This window comes from Pipra filicauda, unplaced genomic scaffold, assembly GCF_003945595.2.
Source record: "Pipra filicauda isolate LSUMZ 115617 unplaced genomic scaffold, ASM394559v2 scaffold62_size3274119_pilon, whole genome shotgun sequence".
In the NCBI taxonomy this organism is placed as follows: Eukaryota; Metazoa; Chordata; class Aves; order Passeriformes; family Pipridae; genus Pipra; species Pipra filicauda.
The window spans coordinates 409512-436795 of NW_024104787.1; the positions used below are offsets into that span (position 1 = coordinate 409512).

Below are 27284 nucleotides of genomic sequence, written 5' to 3' on the forward strand. Positions count from 1 at the left end.
TTATTGTTAACAGAATGCAGTTTTCTCCAAGCAGAACTCTTCTCTTTTTAAACTTTAAGCATTGACCTTCATTACTAAGTCCCACAACAAGTATTCATGAGGGCTTCCCTAATTGCTCTCTCTTCTGAGCATCTGCAAGGTTTCCAGATTTCCCTCCTATTTCACATGTACACACCCTTCTGTAAGTTAACTGAATCCCAAATCCTACTCATGGGAAAGCTGCAGGCACCCTACTTATCAGCCTCAGCTCCCATCTTCCCCGGATTGGCACTTGCTCTCCTGTCCCCAGGCAAGGAGAGCCACATGCACAGTGCTCGTCCTCCCTGGATCCCTCCCATTAACTATTAACTTCCTGATCATGAGTTTCCCCCAGGCTTGGAGCTGCGTAGAGAGAAAGGATGAGTCTCTGTACTCACTGACACAGTACCTGGATGTGCCCAGCATGGCATCAGCCTTTCTCACAGCTGGTGTATGGCACTGTGTCATACTAATGCAAGCCCTTCAGAAGTTCATTTTGGCATTACTGCTATCCCAAATTCTCTCTGTAGCAAGTATGTGATATAAATGGTACTATTTTTCTCTAAACCTCAAACACACATCCCTCTCCTCAATGTATGAGGCTACCTAATCTTTCTAGGAATAATTACCTGACTACTCCCTCCCCCAGGGAGCTTTTACCACTACTTAGCTTTCACCATGTGTGAAGTTTTTTATTTCTCCATACCTGGTGTTTAATCAATGTGCTGTTCCCTCCCTCAGTAGTGAAGATTCTAGATAACAGCAGACCTCACCTCTGTCTCAGCAGGAAAACACAGGGCGTTTCCTCCTTAACTTTGTACTTTCACATTTTGTTACTACAGGTTTTGTATCATATTAGGCTGGAGAATCCACATGCCTCTCCCCCTCAAAATACAGAAACCACACAACATCCAATTCTGCTTTCTTGGAATTCAAATTGAAATAACCCCCCACATTTAGTTCTATGCTCTTTGTTTTGCTCTTTGAAGCCAAACTTCACCTGTTCCAGCTATCTGAAAACTTTTCAATCATTTCTCTAAGAATTTAAAAACTAAACCTGGTGATCACCTCTTAGTTTGCTTTGACTGAGAGATGACAGCAAGGGATCAAGGTGGAAGATTTATCACCTTAAAAGAACGAGAAAAAAGTTGAATAATACACAACAGTGCATTTTTTCTGTTATTTTATTGATATTAGTGAAGAAAAAATTAAGTTTCATCTTTCTGATGTGTTACAATAGCTTTCTCTGGTGGGTGGACAGCTCCTACTGCTTATTCAAAGGTTAAATACTTCCAATTGCATGATTAACTTCTACACTTTAAGTTCTCATATGGTATTGCTTTCTTCCTCTGGGTATATAAAATGGTCCATTAAGTCCATATTTTTTTTTCAGAATCAACTGTTATTCTATCTACTGGTTTAAGATACATTCAAATAAAAAGATACTTAAATTTACTTGCAATAAGTGCACACATACAATAGCAAACAGAGCTGATGGCATTTTACTAAAACATTGTAAGTTCATAGAATAAATAGTTTTCAAACACATGCTGTAACTGACGATGTGTTTTTTTCTTTCTCAAAAAATATCCTTAGTGTCCATAGCACTACTGCAATAACTACTTCATTCAGAAAAAAACAACCCACCCACCTATCTCTCATCACAAAGACTAAAAGACAGTTTCATTTATACAAGAAATTATCAGTGCTAATAATTTAGTAACAGTCTGGTACAAACGGCAATTCATGGCAATTACGTGTAGTGTGATAATGGCAACAAACAGGGAGCTTGATTTAGATGCCACAAGAAGTGCAAGGAAAAGAAAGTGGATGCTAAACCCTCCCCGCTTCGCTCCTCTCCATCCCCTCTTCCAACGAAAAATGTATGTCTCAGCTCTGCTTTAGAAACAAGCTCTCTCCAGTCTGATCCAGTTCCAAGGTATTTCAGCTCTTTCTACAAGCACCCAGCAGAATTTTGGGAGGAACAGAGAAAAAACTGTGATATAGTTAGGACTGCCTGGCAACTAAAGGTTGTGTAAGGTCTTTTGTTTCCTTTCTGAAAAGGCGGGGAGTTATATGTTTGGTATTGGCAGGTACTTTTTCAGTTTAAAACCACTGTGAAAATAAAGTGTTTCCCATACTTTTACCTATACTAAGGTCCAACTTCGGATGAAAAAGGTTTCTCTGAAAAAAGAACACAGAAAATCGGTAGGGAGTATTCTCACCCTGCTTACAAGGCCATGGTCTTCGACATGAATAAAACATGAAGATCAGCACCAGGACTGCAAGTTGCTCTTTCCGGCCTGTACCATTCCATTACTAAATGTTTTCTGTGATTCTCTGCTGAGGTTTCAAGGATGCACCTTTTCCTAGTACTGTTTTTGCTACATGTTCTTTTATAACATTCTTATCTGTCAATCTGTTCCACAACTTTGACTTCTAGGAAGTCACTGCCGTGTTTACCTCACAAGTTGTGAAAACTCTTTTCTTTGGGGGCACTGACAAAGCGTGTTTCAGTGGCAGCAACACATAGTAAAGCATTTTCCCTTCCACAGTCCAGTGCAGCATTGAAAAAGAAAACAAAAACAAAAAACCTCAAACCCAACCAAACAAAAATGACAAAAACAAACAAACAAACAAACAAAAAAAGAAGTTGCACAGAGTGTAAGCATGCCAAATGAAACAGTGGTGGTAGGAATATGTCTCTATTCCAGGTACCCAGTAGGCCTGCTGACCTCAACCCAGTATTAGTTCAAGTTTATAATTTTGGGGAGGAGGCAAATACAGAACAGGGAAAAAAAAAAAAGAAGTTTCATCCATTCAGGCATAATAGCCAGGCACTCCAATAACTCAGCTCAACTCATCTACAGAGGCAAAATTAAAACTACCACATGTTAAACTGAGTGCTTTTTTCAGTATTTAATGAAGCACAAATGCTCCCATGCTTCAAGTGATGTAATGAGAGGTCTCACATAACACATTCAATAGCTTCCCATGCACCTTTGACTCAAGTGAGGCTAGCTACAGAATTCACGTTTTTCTAGTCAAGTTACTTTTTGTTGGTTTTGCTCTTTTGTTTTTTTCAGTGCATCTTAAAAAAAAAAACCTTTTCAAAAGGTTAGCAAGTTAACCTTAATACAGCAATCATAACATAGAGCCTTTTGCACTCAATCGAACAGTAAAATAATCCAATTAGTTACAATAGATCTGGTACATATTTACACATTTTATACAAAGTTTACACATTTCTCCCATTAGGCACAAAGTTGATTTGTCAAACTCAAGAGGCAATGAAGGGGTGGTGGGGGAAGGAAAGGGAGGCTGGAGAAAGAATCTAAATATTTTCATTTAAAAAGACTAGCTGTAAAAATAAAGTCCTTCATCGTAAGCTAGTTTGCTTCGGGAGCTTGGTTCCCATGAGGATCCCCGAAGTGAGAGATGTCGGGCCTTTCATCTGCATGCTGGAACCCACCATGGTGGGGAAGCTCCGATTCCTTCGGATGCCAGTGTTCAGCTGGATGCCTCCAATGGCACTGGTCACGGCAGGGCAGCCCAGTGGGAGACCATCTGGTGCCAGGCCTCCAGGAACAAGGGCCCTCACGGGTCCCTGTGCCCCACAGAGAAGAGGTCCCTGGTCATCAGTTAAAGGAGGAGCTGATGTCTGCCCTGAACTCACAACTTTGGCGATACCAAATCTCTTGACTTTGTCCACGAGATTAAGGTTGGAAACAGACACGTCAGTCTGGCTCTCACTGTTCCTGATGTTCTTTTTATTCCTCACCTCCTTCAAGATTGAACTAGCAGGCTTCGAAGCCAGGAAGTTGTCATAAGGTGGGCTGGTGCACTTGAACTCAAAAGATGGAGGGGAAGAAGAAGGTGTCTGCATAGGTGAGTTTGGTGGAGTGGAAGGAATGATGGCCATTTTAGGGGAGTATGTGTTCAGCAGGGTGCTCCTGCTGGCTCTGTCCCAGCTCTGCGGATTGTACACTGCTGCCGAGATGCCCCTTTCCTTCAGCAGCCACACCAGCCCCAGAGACGTGCTCATTGTCGTCGTGGATTCACGGAGGTTGGTGAAGGACTCAGCCAAACTCAGACGCCGAGGAGTGCAGGGAGTAGCCACCGGGGTGCCTTTCAAATTGCTAATGCTGCCACAAGCTGGAGTAGGTGCTGCGTTAAGGCTGAAAGCAAAGGAGCAGTCAAATTATTCTCTCTAGCAGGGAATTAAAACGTAGTGCAAGCAAGATTTTTAACCCTGAGCAGGGCCTTTTATCCATTTGGAGAGTGCACAGGACACTGACAGCTCCCAGCTCCTCACAAATGTGATTACAAGTGCAAAAACATTGTATCTTACAAAACACATCTCCACTTTGCACACTTCACAACCCAGTCTCATGGAATTAATGCAATCTGCAACAGCCAGCATCACATTCCCTCTATAAACTATTCACAGGTTTGTAATCGACACCTTCAATTTTTCTTCCTGACCTACTGTCACAACTCCCAGTTGCTCCTGTGAGACAAAGAAATGGGGGAGACTTGACCAATGGTATAAGCAAGACATGTACTTTCTACTGTCACTTCTGAGCACAGAGAACTGCCACTCCTTCTAGTTCTGCTGGGTCATAGGAGAGAGTGGCAAGGGAGGAGGGGAATTTATTTGCTATAGAAGTATTTGTAGAAAAGCTGTTGGAAGTTGGAACTGCCACCAACATGCACTTCTGTAAGGTTAAACCCTTCTTCCCTTCTTATGTTGAATTTGCTTTCACTGAAGGGGAATGAGATGGGGATCTGCCTTTTGATGGAGATGCACAATGGTATGAGCAGTAAACAGAAGTGATAAGAAAAATCCAGTCAAGCTCTTGTCAACTGGCCAATGGGTAACTGGTAATTCAGCAGCAAATCGAGCATGACAAAGAGCCATTCTACAGTTAATTCGGTGAAACAATTTTTACAGTTTGAAATAGTGCTAAATTGTACCCCAATCCCACTTCTTTCTTCTCAAAACATGTACAGGCAGAGGATAAGAAAATATTAAATGGCAATAATCTACATATTTAGAACAAGGGACATACATTACATACTTATGTTTAGTGCTATCTTATGGCACTTTGTTTTCTTAAGCACACTACTGCTAGTTACTAGGGGTTGGGAATTCTTGAAGCATATCAAATAGCATCTGGTAGACTGCCCTCACCCCACAAGCTGCTCAGCTAAACGAACACAGACTTAATACAGTACTTATTTCCAAAGAATAACCACAAAAGAGACATTCCAAATCCTTTGTGCCACGGTGTAAGATCTCATGAACAGGTTTGACTGTTTCTGGCACTACAGTGCCATCCTTAAAAGACTTTTCTCTAATAGATCAGGTTGGCCACAGCATGTTTACTTATTGTCATAGGTTTACTTGTTCTAAAAATCCAAGCAGAAATTTTCCTTTCCGTTGTCCCGCTGTGAAAGAAGGATGTCGAATGGGGAGGGGGAAGGGGTGGTAGCCTATACAAAAGAACTAGCTGGCTGACCTGCATTCCGGATTAATGGTCCACCAAAAACTGCAGGGAGGGGAGAGGAGTTTTTCTCCTCCTCTCCTTACAAATGGGGGACACTTCACTTTTTGCCTTAAGGGGGACAAGGTGTGCTGGAAAAGCTCGGAGGCCGTTTTGCTCTCGACCTGGTCATCTGGTTGCTTTCTGGCCTCGGCTGGGCTGTGCGCTGCCCTGCCCCAGCCCGAATCTGCTCAGAATTCATCGGAGAGTTTGTGCTCATCGAAGAAAAAAAGGGGGAGCCCTGATCACAGCGAGCCGCAGGCAGCGTGAGTTTAGTAGGAAGGAAACCGCCCCTTTTTCCCCTGTTCCCCTTCCCCTCCTTGGGGGAGGCGGGGGGGGAATCTCCATTTTCCGGCTTCTCCTGAGATCCGGGGTCCCCCCACGGCTACGGCTGGAGCCCGACAGCACCCCCTGCCGACCAATGCCGAGCACTGCAGGCTCTGCAGCTCCAGTGATCCAAAATCGCGCTAGAGGACAGAGAAGTATCAAACTGTTTCCTTTTTGAAGGGGACTTTTGGGTACAGGATTATTGTTTAGTTGTTTTTGTGTTCTGTTACTGTTTTTGCCAATATACATATATCCTTTAATAAAGGGTTGCTATTTCCTCCATTTTCCATACTTCCTTGATTGGAGCCTCTTAATTTTGGATATACAATTGCTGAGAGAGAGAAGTTTGGTCTACCTCATAACTCATCCTCCTTAGCAAAACACTCCAGTCTCTTTAAACTGAGACACTTATGGATAATCTCCACTCAAAATTTATGTCAGTCCAGACTACATCATCCATTCATTAAGACATGGTATACATAGTTATTCCAGAAACAATGCACGTGGCACATCCATAATACTCACAGTTCATGTCTGTTGGGAAAATCCCAAGAGTTCCATGCACCTTCAAAAAAAAAAACCTTTCCAACTTTTTCTAACTATGCTCAAATTATGATCTTTGCCATATGTATACAAGCAAAAAATCTGAATTCCACAGTAATATCTCCTATGCACAGCTTCATCCCCTCTAAAGGCATTTAAAGGGTCTTGAGCAACACAACACTTGATGTTAACACAGAATTCATTGACCTGAGCTCACCACTATTCAAAGAAGAAAATCTTTCCCCCATCTTGCCACATTAGCAAGCAGAAGACACTCAGCAAAGAGTCAAACAAAAACCAAAGCCAGTGCAAGAAAGTGGGAAACCTAAGCAGCTGGGAGGGGAAGGAACAGGGGAAAGAGTGGGATCTTCCCTTTTCAGTAGAGCCACACTGTTGGATTGGCTCAGTCATAACATACAACTTTAACTTAAGTTGGTACAACTGTACCAAGAAATGCATCAAATAGCCACATTGAGACAATCTGGATGGATTTCCAGGCATAGAGAAGACTCAGGCCAGTGAATTAATTGCATCCATTTTGCCTATATGGACAAAAGGGTTGAGATGATGTCTTGACTGGAATTTGCAGTCTCATTTCACCTTACATTAATGAACTCTGTGTAGCCAACACTACTGTGCATGTCAGGTTAGACATCCTGGAATGTTTTGTTCTGAACCACAGCTTCTGATGAGCTTAGAACATCATCTAGATCCATGGTTTACAGTGATCAGGTGGCATGAGTTCACATAACACTAGAAACTCTAGTCCAGTGGTCTTCAAAAAATCAGCATATCTTTAAGGCACTCCTTAATTAGCATGATGCTATGAAGTTTCACGTCATGTCTTCTTTCCATGGCTGAACAGAATCTGACCAACATGATCTCTGATAGTGATTTGGAAGTGTACCAACCTCTACTCTAAGCAAATGAAACTGCCACAGGATTTTTACTTTGCAGTTGCAATTCAACAGGAGGAATCCCATATATTCCTCTCAATAAACTGTAGTGAAACATGTTTGAGAAAGTCAGTAGATGTAATTAGAAAAGCAGCCTTGCTAAATGGCTCTGGAACCAGTCTCCTTGCACCCCCATGTGTGCTGTGGCTGTCAGTGCACGTACGGCACACCCTGATGTCCTCTCCACTCTGCCTGGGCTGTATCAGCGGCAGGGGAAGAAGACTACTCCCAGCAGAGCTACGGAGGCCACGCACGCTCACTGCAGCAGCACACAGGCACTCTGAAGGCAGGGCTGAATGAAGTTAGTTCACAATTCTTCTCTTAAACATTGATTAAAGCTGGACCCTCATAGCTCTGATTTCAGTTCACAGTGGAACTAAAAAGCAGTGGCAGTCACCATGGTCATCTCATCTCCCACACAGAATACAGAAGACTTGAAAAGCGTGAAGGAGAGAAAAGAAAGAACTTACTGCATGAACTGACTTTCTACAAGGTAGGACCATATACATTTCAGAAACCCAGACACATGATGTTAATCATCAGGTTTCCAAGATGCCCTAGTCACGAGATGAAAACTAGAGCACTCCAATGGCTTATTAGCTTCAACAGCTTCACTCTTTCCAGCTACAGATTTCAGTTGCACAGATGTTTAGATTAGTATTTCTACTAATTCGTCAGCACAGTTACACACTACAGTGCAATAGAAAAAATAAGCCATCCCTGCAAGAAAGCAGTTGTAGGTGTTACTTTTTTTGTCTGTTTGATCATTTTGGCATTGCTTTAACCAGGAAATATTTTTCCCATCAAACTGACCAACACCACTGGGCAGCCTGGACACAACTACAGAAACAGACTCCAAGTGGCCTCAGCAACTCAGCCCAGTGACAGTTTCAGAGTTAGACTGAGAAAGGAAACAAATAAATGAGCATTTCATTTAGCTAGATGAAATTTAGTCAGGTTAGAGCAACACCTGGGGTAGCATAGGTTAAAATGCAACCAGGTAGGTAAATGCCAAACCTCTTTGGGGTTAGCTGGTGCCACACACACGAGCATTCCTTGTCATGATCCTGCCAGCACAGATGCTGCTGGCAGTGTTGCTCACCCCCGACCACGCTGGGTCATAGTGTCTGCCCTATACCTCCTCTCAGCACAACGAGACATAATGCAGGTTCCTCGTCCTCCTCACATGACCTGTGAAGAATCGTTTATAGTTGGTAAGGAGGAGCTCCTTAAACACATCTGCTGAAGACATCACGCTGTTTATTTTGCTCTTTGTCCTCCTGAATGAACGATGAACTTCAATTTAACTAAGGCAGCTGAAAATGTACTGAATTTAGCTGTCCATTCTGGCTGACTTGTTAGATTTAGTAACCAATGAGTTTATTATGACCACAACTAACAGCAATTCAATAATAACAAGAAAATTAAAATAGAACTCCAGCCATTTAAGAGGATCTCTTCAGTAACCATGTTGATGGGAAAGGAAGACAGAAAAGAGTAATGAAAATCCACCCAGGCCACTATTAATTAAGTTCAGAAAGGGAAGCAGAAAAGTTACATTTAAACATCAACCATTTCCTTTCCACCTGACAAGTTTTCATATTCAATACCTTTGCTTTTCATGCCCTTCACAGGCAGTCACTGCCCATCTCATGTCTAAATAGATCTAGACACATCATCTCTGAATGGGGACCTACACAATGGTATGCTCCCACACAGGAGCTGGAAGGGGCAGAGAAAGCAATGAGGCATTGTATTTCTAAACAGAAAAGAACATTCTTTAAATACTGATTTGCTAAGTAGTAAAGCTCCCTGTTTAGGTATGAAATTCACACACACCCCCCGGTTCTCAGACCTTCACCTTCCATAAGGCCTTCTGTCAGCATGCATTGCCTATACACGCCAATTACTATTGTTACACCAGTTCACTAGTTTCAGTCTGGCTACCATGAACTCATTTCCAACAATTACACCAAGGAACAAAGTAGACATCTCTTTGTTTCTGATTAATGCATATTTCCTCATCCATTCCTCAGGTACTTCCTGGATTTCTTTACCTGCACATCCCGTTTTCTTCAGAGAAAAAAGATTTAGACTTTTCCTCCCTGGAAAAACCTCTTTTTTTTTTTTTTTTTTTTTTTTTTAATGAGAGACCATGTGCATTCACATATGAGGACTACAATTAGTCCGAGATCAAGAGGAGCCAGGTTTGGAGCCAATACAGTTATGTCTGATCCTAGAATATCTTAACTAGAGACAACAAAATTTAAGATACTTTGATTGGCTTTTTAAAACATTACACATGCCTCTCAAAATCAGGTTGAGGTAACTCAAAATGGGAGGAATAATTTGTGGGTGTGTTGTTCACCAGTGCAGCTAATGCTTTTGCTTATGCCATTGTTCTGCATTTGCTTAGAGGGGAAACTTTGACAGAGCTGAAGGCTTTGTCATCACAGGAATCCCTTACCTTGGAGTGACTCGTGTGAGTTCATCGGAGGGGTGCAGAATGCGGCAGGTGGTGAAGGTGAAGGTGGAGTTGGTTTGTGACATGCACTTCCCAGGATGAGGTACTAAATTAAAAAAAAGCAAATTCTTTGCATTTTACACAGAAAAGGGGAAAATCAAACTTCTGTGTGCTGATTAAGACAGATGCAAAAAGTGATGAGGCACCTTGATGGGATCAATGTAAGAAGAGTGAAATACACAAGTTCTACTTTAACAGACACTTGTTCTCCAAAAGAAACACCTCTAGGACTCCAAGGCCAGTGCTAAAAAGGTCTGCTGAAACTTGTCCATGATCATAATAAGTCTTGCTCAAGCCAAACTGAGGCCAGGCAGTGCTTGAAATACTAGCCCTTATCTAAATGAGCAACTTGCATCAGTGGGAAATTACAAGCAGCATTTTCTAGTACCAGCTCAGGAGCACCACGATTTTCTGCATGCTTGCGCATTTCAGCTTTTAGACTGATCCACAAAAAGGCATCCCCATTACTTCTCAGTAATGGATCCATCTGGCTAATGCTACAGGAATATGGACTGTTGGGGTGGGGAGGAGATGAACACATATTAATTACTGTTTCTGATTTCTCACATCCACAGCATGGAAAAGTGGTAGTTTTTTGGATCCACTACTGTACATCTGTGACATTTCTCTTGTGCCTGTGATTAGGTTCTTTAAGAATGTACGTCCTCAGCTGCACAATATAGCAGATTTTGAATATTTCTGAATTTAGTTTAGTAAATAAATTTCCTGACAAATGCTGCTGTAAAACTGCCACTCTGTTGGTGCATCAGTGATTTGGGAAAGAAGCAACACAGATCAATTTAAAAAATTGAAGACTTAGGCCAATTTCTTTTTTCTTCATAGAAATACTTCCGTGGCTGTACTAATCTGCTATATAATGCAGCTGTGGTCACCGCAAAATAACTACCGAATTTAAGAGCCATGCATCTCAAAAGCTGATTGAAAAATACCCAGAGTTAAATATTACATCAAAGATATCATGATTGCATAGGTTCTCTTAATTAATAACCAAACTTAGCAGTGGCCAAAAGACATGCACAATAAAAACCGTGTGCAGCTCCCGCCCCCTCAGTCCTACCCAACCCTCTGAGCCATTCCCTGATTAAGCCACATTGTAATACCACAGTACACAACTATTCAACACATTGCAAAGGACAGACAGACCAACCAGCTAGACCAGACACCATTCTGAACTTCCAGAGAAGCTTAGCAGAAGCAAGGCAAGTCTTAATCGTGGCTGTGTTCCCCTTTTCATATATAAAGTATCACAGCTCCAAAACAGTGTGTGCAGTTAGGCAGTCCTTTCAGAACACATATAAGTGGTGTGTGTGAAGGGTAGAGCATGGGGAGTGTGAACAGTGGAAGCAGAACTAGTTAAGCAAACAACGTGAGGTAACTTCTAGTTAGCGCTGGAATGTACTGCTGTACATTAAAGAAGGATGTTTCTAAAAACCCACTGGAGTGTCATGTTAACACACTCGAATGTTAGCACAGCGTAACATAACAACAAGCTCTACTTCACCTCCAGAGATGGTATTTATGAAGCTTCAGGAATCCAGTTGCTTTAGAGATTAGTGTGAGCACTATAAAAACTATTACAAGGGAGCACAGCCTAGCAATCATGATTCTCTCCATATTGTAGAGAGTTATAAGAAAATCTGGAGAAAGAGCTCAGATAACTGGACATGAAAAAATTGGTTATTTAGAGAAAACACAGGACTTTAACATAAATCAATTAGAAACAAAGCAGTTATCCCTGGATGATGAATAGAGAACAGAATAAAGCAATGCTGATTTAAGATTGCAAGCTCAACCCAAAGCACATAGCTGTAATACAATCAGTGCATTTTCCCCATTTGTTATATCCACTGGGCATCCCCTCAGACAGGAGACAGGCACACTGAAGATACATAGCCGCATTAGCAAAAGCAAGACTCATTGCTATTAATGAGTCACAGATAGGAGAAGGCTGCTAAAAGTAGAGAAATCACTGACTCTAATAAGAGGAAACAAACTGAAATGATAAAAAAATCTATCCATTTCCATGGATGTATTCCACCCTCAAATACCACTAAGAAAGTCCTGTACCAGCTTCATCCTCCATCAGTCAACAATGGGGTGTATCATACTGCTGTAGCATTTTCCATCCTTTGGACACAGTAAAAAGAGTGAGAATCTGTTGCTGTAAGTGAACAAAGTTTATAAAATAGAAACAAAATGATTAATTCCTAACTTACTAATTTTACATATGAATGGCCATTTCCTGAGTTGGTATATTTTCATGAGGAAATAATACATTTTTATAATAAAAGAGACTATCTTCATATATACATACACCAAAGCATTATTTTTAATATAAACACCCCTTCCATGTAACTGTGTCTGAAACCAAATGTTTTACTTATATCATCCTTTTCAAAGTAGTAGCAGCTTAATAACCATGCTTTGTATCTGTATGAAAAAAGAATCTGTACATAATTCAGTACTTAAAAAATTTACAGAAATATCATGTGATTTCGTCTGTCAGGAAACATGTGCAAACCGTGCATTTCCCCCCTAAATTAAAATTAAAGCTAAACCTAAGATTGCTGTTGGATCATGTTTTATTTATTCTCAGGAATTAATGATTCTTCACTTTAAGCTTTCTCAAACAATTCATAGGCATTATGGGAAAAATGCAAAACATAATAGCTGAAAGGGACTTTCCCGCTGTAAGCACAACAGTGTTGTAAAAACTTCTTTTAAAATAGTGCAAAAAAGGCAGGTTCCAGTCAAACAGAGAGCTCCATCTTGTGGCAAAACAAACAGAGCTTTCCTCATTCAAAACACAAAGCTGATTTTATATAGCTCAGAGCTGCCTCAGATCCAGATTCAGGACTCAGAGCCTACAGGCCATTGTGCTAGGTGTAAACAGCAAAATAGATATGTTTAGGACATGATCTTCTGCCCAGGGAACACTCAGAGGGCTGTTTAATCTGTGTTTCAGCCAGCTTGTGCAGAGGAAGGTACAAAGCTACAGTATGTAAGCTACTGGCCTGCCCCATGCATAAGATGATGTCAAGACAAACTGCGTTTGAGGAATATTTGTAAGAAGTAGATATACTAAAACAGCTAAAAAAACATTGATTTTGTGCCACTGGATCCAAACTCAAATTTGCTGAAATAACAGTGAGGACGCAGAGAGCTCACAGTGACCAGTAAACCTTTTTTTTTTTTTTAATATAAACACCTATTCTGGCAAATGCAGATTTATTAAGAAATTAACTTCAAAAAAATTTATTAGGAAATTAACTTTAAAAAAAATTGGAAATCCTCAGAGTATGACTTGATCCAAATTGGCATAAAGGTAACATTTTAGTCCAATTCTGAAGCAAGTCACTCTGCTCATTATTTCTGTGGTACATTTTAAGAAAAGGAGGAAAAAAAGATGGTTCCCTGATCTTTGAGCAGGAACTGCACTGGAATTTGGGCGTTTCTTTAGCACAGGCTGTTGAGACACGGATGAAATGACAATCAGGTTGAGGAGTCCTTACAGCAACAGATAATGTTTTAAAGCGTGAGAAGTTTATTTTATTGCTGAATAGAAAAGAAAAGCTCTGCCTGTTCTGAAAGAAGATAACGAAGGATCACTGAGAGGCATCTGAAGGTGAGAGCTGTGATACTCAGTGCTACCTGTACTGAAAATGCCTGGCTGACAGAACAGGTGGAATAGAGGGTATGCTGAAGCTGATGCCTGGGTTAACAACTACAATAAAAAGGAGATGGGTGATAAACACAACAGCTCTAAAATGTGAGCATGGTGCCCTCATAAAGGTGTTTAGGTGCCTTCAGATGTCCTTCAGTAAACACTGGTTTTAAGGGTAACTGTGAATACTCAAAACCTCCAAGAATTCATACATCTATGCCAGGAGTGTTACTTCTGTTATGTTTCTTAAGCAACAAAATTCTTTTCTGACTACCTGCTTTTCCAAACTTTTCACTTATTTTGCCTTTGGAAACAACAAGAGAGGAAAAACTGAACAAAGGCAGATATTCTTTGGACAGGGTCTTCTTCGGGCTGAGGCCACTTTCTCATATGTATGTAACCATGGAGCACAGGTGTAAAAAGACTTCAAAGTATTTAATGTGGCTTCAACACGAGTTTATGCAGGCTAGGATCCCCAAAATAAAATTACAGCATTTTAACAGCATAGACAGCAACTGCTAATAGACTTCTCTTAAAGAAATAATTACTGTAAAATATTCACGCCATTTAAAAATAAGATATATTTAAATATGAATCAATACCTTAGTTCTAAGAAGAGTTAAAAATTTATTGCTTTTCTGTACAATGTAACCTTTCAGAAGCATGTATAGTAATCCTTCTAAAAACAACTCAAACATAAGACATTCATTATGTGTTTTCATGATTTTAGGCATCTTTTGGAAAGATCACCACGTCATGATTAAGGTCTAAACATGAAATACAAGAGTGCTGATCCCATAATGCTGTGCACACATCTATTCAGAGCAATCAATCAGTGGAACTAAAACACCAGTACTGAAAGACCAGTTCATGCACCCAATACTAGCAGGCAATTAAACACATGCTGCATCATGTAGCCCTTCCAACTTCAAAATTAGAACATTCATAACATTATTCAGTGCTTTGAATGGCTTGTTCGTTTTGTTTGAATTAAAAACCCACAACAAACCAAACAAAAACCCAACCCCAACAGCCCCTCCCTCCAAGACAGATTCTGTACAGTTTTATAACATACTACATTTTCTTTCACAGAACAAAAATTTGTGCTGCAAAAATTACTTGCCCTAGATGGTATTAAGAACACTGTGTCCTGTAACTTCTTTACGATTCCAATTATGCTGAGTGTATAACACAAGTGATATAAAAATATCAACCTCTTCCTGGGTATTAGGCTAGAACTGCAATACTGAAATTTACAATCCTCCCTAAAGTTACTCTACCCACACACAGCACGTGGCTCCAACAGACCAACTGCAGATCATAAAGTACATACACGTTCATTTCTTCTGAAATGTCCAGTGCCAGAACTGGGATAGAATATGCATTTATGGTGAGGAAACTATTTTATATATCAGTGGATACTACAGGTTCCAACACAGGGACAGGAAAATTCAAGGACTGTAACTCATGAGTACTCTGCCAGAGAACATCTCCAGTGCAAAAATGACAAGATACAAGGCTCAGAGCATACAATACAATGAAGCAGAAACCTGCCCAACAGACTAAGGTGACTGCTGGGAATGGTCCTTGTAGGCACTGTATTACTAAAGACATTTTGGTCTGAGGCTAGAAGACCTGTAGCTCTAGACTGGCACACCTTATGGCCTGCAAACAGCAACTGTATGATGATACTTTCTGGCTTTTATAAATGTCTTGAACTAGATTTTTCCACAATGGAGCTATCTTGGATTATAAGCAAAAGCACTATTGCTAAAGACTGTATCCAAGATATTTCTCTCCTTCCCTTTTTATTTTACTTCCGCATTTTCTAGCAAGAGTTTATTTTGTACAGTGCCAACTGGAACCTCCCTTGGAATCATGCAAGCAATGTGGCTGGAACTTTGGACTCATGACAGGGCTCTAAGGAGCCACACGTCCTTACACACCCCTACCTGCCTTGCATTTCTTCCAGAGAAATCTAGGAGAAAGAATGCTGAGAAGGCTTTTTCAAGAGAAGCAATGGCTATTTACATAAAAAATAAATTCATAAGCTGAGCATGCATCTCTTCTCCCAAAAGGAATTCTTAAGTGGGCAGACTAAGAAGTACTGCCTCATTAGTGCCTACTCTGAAAACATCCACAATTGTTTTCTCCTAGTATAACATCTGACAAAGCGCTTCACCAAAAAGCAGATACAGCAGTGTCTTTACTTAATTTGAGCAACACAACCAGTAATGAGGTGGTAGCTCATGGATACTCTTAAAGCCTAGGCAGCTGAACAATTTGAAAGGAGGATGGGAAACCAAAATTTTCAGTGCACTTGTTCATTCTTAGTTATTAATTTTTTACCCATTTATTTCTCTAATGTATTAAAATTACCTAGAGAACAATACAAAGTGAAGTAGGATTGCTAGAACAATTTCATAGATTTTACCTACTTCACCAATTTATAATGTAGGGAATTTGCTTAAAACCCTTGTCCGAGACAGAGGAGGAAAAATTAGCAGTAACCAGTAAATAACCTATTAATAACAGTGACCTGTATTCAAATCGTAATGGAGACAGAAAATGGATGGAAATACCAAACTTTCTTGCCAGTTTGTAATCACAGAGCAGGGCTAGATTTATTGTTCTACTCCAAAGAAAGAACTCTTCCAAATTATTACCCAGAAATGTTTTACTAATCCATTCTTAAAAAAACTCAAGGGACCCAAACTATGTCCTTGTGTATAGCTCATGACAATCAGTTTTTCTACATTTTTGACATGTTCCTATGTAGAAAATTCTTACAATTAGAAAATTGTTCAAAGTGTAGCCCAAGCAACTAAGCAACTTTTTTGCACAATTACTGTATCCCGAGTATATGAAGAATTGCTTGTTCCCTTCCTCTGTGCAGCAACACACTTTAAAATTAATATCTTTTGCTGAATTTTTTATTCCCTTGATCCTAAAAATGCCAGTTATTTCACTCTTTGATTATATCAGTCTATTTTTCCCCTTATCTCCAGCTTTTCTTGTTGTTGTTACCCAGACACTTCAAAATTATAAAAACCCGGATAATATCCAAAATGGTACACAACTCCTGCAGAGGCATTATTTATTTCCATATCATTATAAAAAAATAATATAAACAATATTTCCGGGCAATAGATCTCTTAGAACAAAGACAATTTTTGCCAATTGAAAGGGGAGCTGAAGGGTTTGAATGTCAAAGAATTGGAACAGGCTGCCCAGGGAAGTGGTTGAGTCTCTGTCCCCGGAGGTATTTAAAAGATCTGAAGATGTGACACTTAGGGACATGGCTTGGTGATGGATTTGGCAGTGTTGGGTTAGCAGCTGGACTCAATGATCTTAGCGGTCTTTTCTAACCTTTACGATTCTATGATTTCACCTTAATACATGTGAACGTAAAAAGTAGCTTATATTCAATAGCTGAAAGCACTGAACTGCCATTGCAGTGAGACTTAAAGATATTCTGCATGTCATGATAATAACAGATATATTATTGTTTAGCCCTGAGACAATCTAATCTTCTGAAGACTAGCCAAATATTAAATTATGATTTATCCCAGAAAAAGGAAAGGGAAGGAAGTGTCTCCATTTAAAGTAGTTACATAAAAACAAGAAGTCTGAAAAAAAAGGAGTTCTGGTAATTTTCTGATTCTTAAATATAATTCTTCACCAGAGTTAAATCTTAATGAAGATTATATAGCTTATTAAAACAAAACCCCTCAAAACCCAAGAACAAAAAAGAAACCACACAAACTCAAAACACATCTATAGTCTTGAGAACCTGTAACCTTGTGCAATAACAGACCGCTAATGTCAGTTCAGAGTGTCTAGTAACTCATGCAGTACTGTGTCACTTAAAAATGTTTACGTCTTAATAGGGTAAAAAAAGGAAGGACAGGATTTAACAGTGTGGTCAAGAGGGAATGAGAGAAATGTCATTAGTCACTGCATATAAACATCCTCTTAATTCTTTATCTCAAAAGGACTTTAAAAACAGGTTACTGTACCCGAGGGTAAGTGAATTACACTTACAGAATTCCTTTGGTGATTTTCGAGGCACTTCCATTTGTTTCAGCAAAGGCAACTTAGATGCACCTTTATGTAGTGGTTTGAACTTTAGAACACCAATCTTTGTACAAAAATCTACAGAATGGCAACACCTCTTATGAACAGTCAGAAGAGTATCTGCACTACAGTCATACAAAATATATGTAATCCGTACATTACATACACTAAACAGCGTGCACTAAATACACATACAAGTTGCACACGTGCCACACAAAGGTTTGTGAACAAACCACTTCCTTTTAGCAGCCTTCTCTTATCAAAATAGAGTAAAATATTGACCACAGATGCTGTTACTGAAAAACAAATTAAAATATTATCAAGGAAACGATTTTTGAGCAAATGTTAGAATGGTTATGTTCTAACCACTGCACGCATTAACGTGCAGATGCTACACACAAAGCGATATTATGGATGCTGTTCTGGAGAGACGTGAGAATGGCCCAGTAATCAAAATCCTGAAAAGATGTCAGTTTTACTGGACTTAATGAGTTTCCCTCACCAGACCCCTCATCATCGTCAGTCGCGGACTCCTGCATCTCCTCTGTGAAAGCCTGAGATTGGCGGGGGTTATTCTTGTTGTCTGAAACAGTCACTTGTGCTTGTGACCTCTCACCTGAGGTCTCTGTGTGCTGAACTGGCGTCGAGGTAGTTAGGCCCTTGTAAGAAATGTCACCTGTCTCATCTTCCTCATAGTCATTAAGGCAGTACACTTCATCCAGGTCCAGGTCTAGGGTCCTGAAGCCCTTAGTGACAACTCCGGGCCTTGGGTCCAGGATCCCACCTAAGTGAGGCTGAGCCAGCTGCTGCCAGTGGTGCAAAGTGGCAGAACCTTGAAAGGGAACAGAAAGACAACAAAAACAAGTTAGTAATCAATCGAGGACCTAAAAGACAGAAAGTCCCACTTTGTTTATCCAGAAGACCAAAGGTTTGGAAGCTCCAAACCTTTAATGTTTCTGGGTTTAATATTTCTAAGAAGACATGCTACAAGACAAAACTGCTTCACCTATGCTTCAGCATTTCCACATCAGTGTGAAATAAACTGATCACATCAGCACTTAGGCAAAGCCTGGTGGTGAGCTGTGGCATACTTATGGACGTGCACATCCCCTCCCCGTAAATACTCTCATCCCTTTCAATTCATGGGATTAAGCAGGAGCAGAAAGAATTGACATTTAACAGTTGATCTGAGCACCATCATAGAAAGCTCTAAGAGGAACATAAACCACGTATTCCCATGTTAAGCTCACACTAAGATGGGTGCTGAAAACATGCCAGAATTTACCACCAGTGGCTAACGGGGGGACAGCAGTCATACAGATTGCACAACAATTTTGGTTGTGTACCACAGGTTAGATAGCCTCATGAACTTCAGGCACGTGTAAGCAGATAATACTTCTGAACTATACATCAAGTCTAAATACCTGTATAGCTCCTATGCTACAGGAACTCAACTGCTATGTAACTAAATGCTACTGTACCTGTAGCTTCATCCTTGGAGGAGAAATGTTTTGAGGAAGGAGGTACATTTTACAGAGAAAAGCATTTAACATTCAGTGTTTAATAGGAGACAATTAGTCAGAAACAGCAATGGATCAAGATAAACTGATATATACACTGAGATGGGCCCACTGCAATCAGGGGAGGATTTATCTGACTCCTCAAGTAGTGATTAAACACTGCTTGCAAGGGCCTATGTTTTCCCATGTGCCCACCATCACTACTGTGTTGAAATGTGTGACTTAAAACCATACATGTCCTATGACACAAACAAAAAAATCTGTATTTTCATCTCTGCCAGCTCAAATCAGAACAGTTTTTGTTGTCTTACTCCTGTCCCCTCTCCCCAAAGCAGAATACTCATTCAATGAGCCGGCACACAAATGCCTCACTCATATTCAAAGACTAAGATATTGTTCAGTTCGTTGCTTGGTATATGTAAAAACCTAAACAACTGCAATAACTAGAGAAGGGATGGCTCTTACATATATTATTTTGCATCTGAGAAAAATCCTATGGAATGAGAAAAACTGTCATTTCTCATAAGGATATTTTATTTCGGGAGGCTTACTGTGGAATAGGAAGTGAATAGGGAAAAACTCTTTCTCCAGAATGACTGGGATCTGTGGGCAGTGTTTTAATTAAGCCTATCTCACTTTTTCTGTAATTTTTAGCTCAGAATAAATGGATCTGCTTTTTTTTTAATTTAAAGTAAGTTTTGAGGGACTAAAGAGGATTGGTACCCTTGAGTTGAAACCATTATAACCCCCAAATAGATAACTGTAAAAAAGAGACATCCATATAACTTGTATTTACTTCTGAACTATCACAAAGGACAAGATTTTTTGCTTCTATATAAAAGAAATATCCCAGAATGTGAACAAGAGCCAGATATTGTCAAGCCTTAACCAAGGTTTACTGTCAGACTATACTCCAAGAATTAAAGAAAAACGGCAATCAAAATTTCTTTCTGCACTGCATGCAAGTATAAAAAGTTAATTAACTTCTCGGTACTAGTTTCTGATCATGTAATCTTTTTCACCTTAAATCTCACCAAATCTTATGCTTAAAATAAACTCTGCAGAACACAAGCCTTTAGTTGTTAATACATATCATCTCATAGGAAATATCTGCATTTTGAGCTTTAACACTTCCACTGAAACTACATGTTGCTGATTTCTTTTGGAACCTGGAAATCAAAACGGCCTAAGCTTCATCACAAAAAGGAGGATATCTGAGTTTAATCTTGATCTCATAAAATGTGTGTAAGGGATCTTTACCTTTGCCATGCAGAAAATTAACACAAATGTACAAACCAATGCAACAGTTGTAAATATCCAATAATAAGAAAAAAAGTTGCAAAAGTCAAAAAAAAGTGGGAAATACAGCACCTCCTTAGCCTACATTCAGTCCCATGCAACTACTACTGTTCTGTAAATTATGCTATCAGAAAAGGCTGGCATGAGGGAATTACTGTGCAACAGTGGGACTGCCAAACTGAAGGAAGAAGGAATATAAGACCAAAATATGTGTATGAACGGAGTAAATGATTTTTTTTCCCTATATTCCTGATGCCCTTGCATGATTGGATGCAGACTGTAAGGGTCAGAGAAAGCTTAGAAATTCACAATGTGTTGTTGCCACAATTGCAATAAAGTGGGTGAAGACACAATCAGTTCAAGGTTTTAGTTTTCCTACAGGACACTGGTAGTGCTATTTCATGCTAATGGCACAACAAGCTACAAATGCACAGTTTAAAAAAGAAAGCAAAAAGCCCCCCACTAGACTGCAACTAAAGCATGTCACATCAAGCAATCCTTCTGTTTTGACTAAAAGAAAGCATGGGTTTGTTCTTTTTAAAGGTGTAAAAGATGATTAATTTCTTAGTACTTCTGTCACCCTATTTATTTTACTGTGGAATTAAAAGAGTGCTTTAAAGGAGTAGAAGTCATTAACCTGAAATTTATTACAGAACTAATTTTTATTTCTTCCATTTTATGGCATGAGCACTCTTAGTAAAACAGTAATAAAACCAAAGGCACAACTACTGATGACAGTCCTCTGGTACAGCAGACTATTTTGCCCCAGTAGTCTGAAAGCATCCATGAAGCTGAAAACAAAAATTAAATCTCATGAAAAATACTTGGGAAAGAAACTAAGCTGAAGTGAAGAACAATATCATAAACATGTGGTTAATGAAAGTTAGCAAACACTAAACTTATGAAACAGGCAGACATAAACATACTACAAATAAGATCTAAAATCAAACACAAGAAATACTTTAAATGGTGCAATAATTTTAAGAGAAAAATGACTCAGTGAGAACAATAAACAAAACCAGGAAAAAAAAAAACCAGACAGATAGAAAGATGATAAAGACTTTAAGAGTTTATTGGAAGAAAAAAGAGGATATAATGGGATGATGACAGAAATCTATTACAGGGGTAGCAACCAGAAACTGAAACAAAGCTGGATCATCATTTCCCTCATGTGGTACAAGAATTTTATGACCATTGAAAAGCAGCCATGAAAACAAACTATTAAAATCTGCAGGACAGTATGGATTTGTGTGCTACAGCTATTGTTTCATTTGAGTAGGTAGAAACAGTACATCACTTTCTTCAGGACATAAGAATGGTTATTTTTGCTTCTGAATATGTGTCATGCTAAATGCTCCTTATATATGAAATAAATTAGCTCTAAAAAGATGAAAAAAAGGAACTTCTGCAATTAAAACACACACAGTTGCAATGTAATACAAGAGTTCTGTTAAAGGAAAAGAGAGAGAAAGAAGCCAAAGCTAAATGATGTTAACTAGTGTGTCTGTGAAACAGGAAAACTACAGGAAAACAGATTAATTTTGTTCAAAACCTTAAGGAATTTACTCGACTAACTTCCAGCTACAACCTGAAAGAACTGAAGAAAGCCAGCCAGACTATATAGTATGTTCTCTGTCAGCTTTTTTAGACAGACTACTGAACTGAACTTAGAAATAAAGCTCCAGCCCTGACTATGATCTACCTGTATCTTACCTTTTTCTGAGATAATATATGAAGGAAAACTGACTTTAAAAAACTCCACCTATTTCACACGTGAAATGCAAAGCCATAGTGACTCATGTGTGACCACTCAAACAGCCAATTAAAATCCATAGATTATTTTTAATCACTGAAGTAGTCTTACAACTGGACTAATTAAAGTAGGTAAAGATCTTTCCAGACATTAATTTACAGAACTCTTGTTGTTTAGATTCCATATACTTATCCAGCATCCTTTTCCAAATATGAAATGGTAACATTTAGGTCAGTTGTAAAGCTGCACTGCTGATACACATGTGGCCTGTAATATTTATTTTACTGCCTTGGCTGGAGTTGTTTCTTAACACTTTTAAGGCTTGCGGGAAAACATAGTTTTTAGAAGATCTCAAACCAACATCGTGGATTACTGTCTCTAAAGTAAAAAGAATATGTATTGCAAAGATTTCCTGCTTTCTGGTGATGGATAAGAGACCATAAAGAGTCACTAAGAACAACAGATAAAGGCCGAGGCCCTTTGTTATCACCTTCTAGTGGTTTCACAATCTGAAGCTTTTCTGGTAGGTAGGAGCGACTGCTGATAGACATTCCTGAATATCCAGTGAATTCTGAAAATCTGGAGTGAGTTCCCAGTGACATGATGCTCTCTGTGGGGGTAACAGAACCACTATGGAGTTCTCCCTTTTCTGCCAGTTCCCGCAACTTCCTTTCCTGTTCTTCTTCAAAGAACTTCCGTTCCGAGAGGTAATTCTCCCGCCTGAGGGAAAGCCTACGAAGGGCAGTCTCTAGGTCACTGGAGCCTGGTGTCCCTGGAGTTCCAGGCTTCTTCATCCTGTCCTCATTTCTAAAACATAAGAAGGGACACAAAAAAAAAAAAAAGGTAGGGGGAGGGAGAAGAACACATTCTTAGAAATGCTTAAAACTTCCACATGACATGAGTTTTTCACCAGTACCTTTAAATTACTATGTCTGGCAACAACTTGCTACTCGTCCGGAGAGCCCAAAGGCAAACACCAATCTTTTGTTTCTGTTCCATACTACAACAGTTTTGAAATCTAGTTTCTGCCAGGAAACTCCTGGTTGGAAAACCCGCACTTACGAGCTTACTCCTACCAAGAGATGAGAGATGACTTCTTGTTGTATGCCTTAGTTAGACAAACTCAAGTAAGCAGGCCACATCTTACAGGGCCAATGATGCAAGAATACCACAGTGAGTCACAAGAGTCTATTATGCTGAGAAACATATATTGTTTTGAGGAATTAAGTCACTTTTACTGAAAAGTATATACAGCATAGTGTGGAAACGTACTGGGGGAAGAGACAAGTAGCTAGCTAGAAAAATGAAGTTCTGATTGGTTTCATTCACAAGTTTTCATATTAGGTAACCTACAGATGCAAACTTTATTTTTAGGATCAAAAAAGTTAACTGCAGCTGCAACTGAGATCAGAACTCCCTGGCATTTACATAAAATGGTGAAAATACAATTACTTTCAAGTATCAGCCCATAGTTGCAAAAACAAGGGTGGTTTTACATCATCTGGAGATGCTGCATCTCAGAACAGGCGTGAGTTACAGACACTGATTGATACACAGTAGTGTCGAAAACGGTTCCTTTTTAAATAAACTTGAGTGCTCAAAAACTGTAACACAAAAAGAGGAAAACAGAAACGCTTTGCCTTTATGTCAGAAGCAAAGCAAAAGCAAAGTCCAGGGCTACAGTACTGACCCATTGTCAGAGGATTCTGTCTCTAAGATGATGCTATTGGTCTTGTTGTCTATCACAATGTTAGAGATGTCTCCCCCATAGAAACTGGAACGTGGAGTGCTGACGCAGCTAGAAATGACTGAGTTCATAGCAGAGGACTGGTTAGAGCCTGGGATATTCATTGGTGACGGAGTCATGGATCTCTGCTTGACAACTTGATTAACATTTCTCACTGTCTCGAAGACCCGCTTCTGATGACTGAAAGACATAAGCACAGTTAATAATTACACAGTACCCTCTTACCTTAAGAAGGAACAGAGAAACAGGTAGCAGCTTATTAACAGCCCTTCCTATTCACAGCTCCACCAACCACTGTGGTTTTATGTATAGTTTCTGTAAAGTAGTATGCAGAGGGTCCTATACTTGCTACAGTCTGGCCATTACTCAATCCATCAACATAATTCTTCCATCAGCCTAGAATATTTTTGACAGAACATTTGACACTTATGTGCATGGACCCTTTCAAATATTAATAAAAAATAAGTGAAAGAGCATTTCAGTACATCAGCTAAAAACGCTCTAAAGCCATTATGTGGAAATGAGTTTTTAGAAAACAAAACTGATCTCCATTCAATTTTTAACTATGAACTGGCTAATCTGTTTTAAAAGAGAACTTGAATTTACTCTCCTGAGTCGCTCTGTGAAAGCAAGTCTTGCATCTTTTCTCTTTGAAACCAATTTCTAATACCCTTAAAGAGTAGTGGTTTTTTTGGAAAAAAAAAAAAAGAAAAAAAATCTCAGAAATATAACAGACAAGAGGCTAGAAAGAGGCTGTCAAGGCTGAAAACCTAATTTTTGACCTAGTTTCACAGTTCATTTTTATCACCATTGTCCCGGTGATTGTCCATAGCAAACACTGTTCACCTGCTTCAAGATTAAGATCAGGTGACACTTCAGCAGCAATTTCTTGACAAAATAAAATTGCCCCACATCATGCTACACAAGTGCCACTGCTGCTTTGTTTTACAGTTCAACAGTGGATGAACACAAGAACAGCAGATTCCTTTTAGCTGGAAGGTAACACTGCCAGGATATAGCAGCGACAGTGCCTTATGCTATTTAATGTCATTCAAATTTCTTTCCTTCTATCCATGAGCGCTCAACAGTTGCACTCTTTGTATGTAGGCTCCAAGTCTGTAGATATATATCTTTAAGAGGCTGAATCTAAGGGCATTTATCAATAAACAGTCCCATGGAGGTTACGACTACTAGCAGTGCACATGTAAATAAAACTAAGACAAGTCATGCAACCAAAAAAAAAGTATCCTCCTTTAGTACATGCAAAGCATTATAAAAGACATTCTAAAGAAGTTAAACAAGCCTTAAGTTAGATTATTCTGGAAAGACAAAAGGATCCTATAGGGTTTGAGCGTGCTCACATCTTTCTGACCTTACACTTTCCTAATCAATATTTAACTCTGTCAAAGCCTCGTTTACAATTCTTGGCTCCTGCTCAGAGAAGGTTAATGTATAAGTCAACCTTTTTGTACATGCGATTAGAAGGTTTCTGGGAAGTGCCTATTGTACCTTCTGACTGTCCTTTCTTTGTAAATTCTGTTTCTCTAACAGACCCACTAAACTGGATTAACTTGTTTCAAATTAAACAATCCATGCTTTGTACAAATCGGTGAGATAAACCCATTGGAATACGAGTGCAACTGGCGTCAGTGAGGCCGTTTCTGCCAAGCTGTATCTATCTATAGCTTCTGGACTGTCACAAGTACTTAACTTGTTCCAAACTACTCCCTTGTTTAATTCAAGAGAACTTTAGCACAGATGTAATGGGTATCACACTGTAAGTACCCAACCATTCCAAATCCCTTTCTGCACTGATGTTCCTCCTCCAAAACTGGATTAGATCAATAATCACCTGGTATAAATGTTATAAAACCTGAAGAGAAAACCCACTAAATTGAACTCCTCCCCTAATCATGGGAAGAAACCTAGCATGGTAACACACAAGAAAAGAAAACTTCTCATTCTCAGCACTCACAAATGAGGACAAAAAGTTTGTAAGACAAGGCAAAACCTATATATAGGTGTTTTCTTTTGGCAGCTTTAGCAGAAAATAAAACAACCCCAATAACTAGACAATTTATTTTTCTTTCTCTGTCATTCACACTTGGCCAGAAATATTTCTTTCTAAATCTCTAGCTCTACTATTTCCTGTCTTTCTATTTCTTATCCCATAATAATTAACTTCAGATATAATCAGTCAATTAGGAACCAATTCTTTTCAGTCGTACGCCAAATCAGGAGAGTCGGGTTCATCTAAATGTAGTTCTTTCCTCATTGACCCTTCTATCTCTGCTGCCAAAGAATCCTGTTAAAAATAAGCACAAGAGAGAAAAAAATATCACAGTATTAATATTTTCCAGAAAATAAAAAAGGTTTAAAAATTTAAATTGACTTGAACTCTGGAAGACTAATGTAGATATTTAAAGCACTGATAAAATGTGGCTTAGCTTCATTCTGCTACAGTTTTTAACACCTAATGACATACAATATCTGTCAAAAGAACCTAAAAACAAAATCCCAGGCAACAACAGAATTCAGGTGCCCCAACTTCCTGGACTGAATTCCCTACTCAGTAACACTCACCCTTCACATATAAAGTTTTGCTTGATAGGTTTTCATTTAAAATAAACAGAAAACACTCTTCTCTTTCACAACATTACCCAACCATCCACAAAGACAAAATGGTTCCTGGCATAAAGCATTACATACTTCCCCTATAAGGTTACAAGTGACAGGCCATCCATTTTCCATGGCTGGTCAGTCAGTTTTACTGCTGGGTGTAGGGTATAAGTGTCAAATATTCACAAACCTAAATGATCTTTCATGCCATGATTCAACATTTGAAAATCATTTTCACACAAAACACATAAACCTATCTCAGCACAAGCATACTGTTTGCAGCTTTCAACTGAATTTTGTGCAAGCACAACTTGTATTATTAAACATCTGCACTTTAAATTGGCCTGTGTTCAGTCTAAGAAGGGAACACAAAAAGGCAAGCTAAGCCTTTGCTGGCAATTTACTTGTTGAGCACAAATAAAATGTGTCCTTCCTCAGCAGTAAGACAAGACATGGCTAAAGATAAGGAAGGCCAGATTCTGCTGCTTGATTGCATTAATGTAATTCAAAGGAAACCACTGATACCACTGCCTTCAGAAGTAATGGAACTATTCTAGAGATATACAGGCAAGCAGAGACAGTCACTGGACACATTCTTCTCACCCACTCTTTTTTACTCATTTCGTTGATGGTACTACATATTCCCTGGGCTTTAAATGTCATAATCACA

At 39.3% G+C, this 27284-nt stretch overlaps 1 protein-coding gene across 5 annotated transcripts in view; it reads right to left on the minus strand.

Annotated features, from left to right (window-relative positions):
- Positions 1 to 1184: 1184 nt before the first annotated feature.
- The window catches only part of TRAK1 (trafficking kinesin protein 1), an 83273-nt gene continuing 57173 nt past the window's right edge, over positions 1185 to 27284 (minus strand). For 3 of the 5 annotated variants that reach the window (XM_027718947.2, XM_027718948.2, XM_039388284.1), the window contains 6 exons: positions 26224 to 26300; positions 23939 to 24175; positions 22739 to 23055; positions 18179 to 18508; positions 9858 to 9960; positions 1185 to 4196 (listed from right to left, as the gene is read on the minus strand). In XM_027718947.2, the coding sequence (XP_027574748.1) occupies positions 3398 to 4196; positions 9858 to 9960; positions 18179 to 18508; positions 22739 to 23055; positions 23939 to 24175; positions 26224 to 26300 (1863 nt within the window). In that variant the 3' untranslated portion in view covers positions 1185 to 3397. The remainder of the gene's footprint in view (positions 4197 to 9857; positions 9961 to 18178; positions 18509 to 22738; positions 23056 to 23938; positions 24176 to 26223; positions 26301 to 27284) is intronic. The other 2 variants (XM_027718946.2, XM_027718949.2) reach the window with 1 other exon arrangement.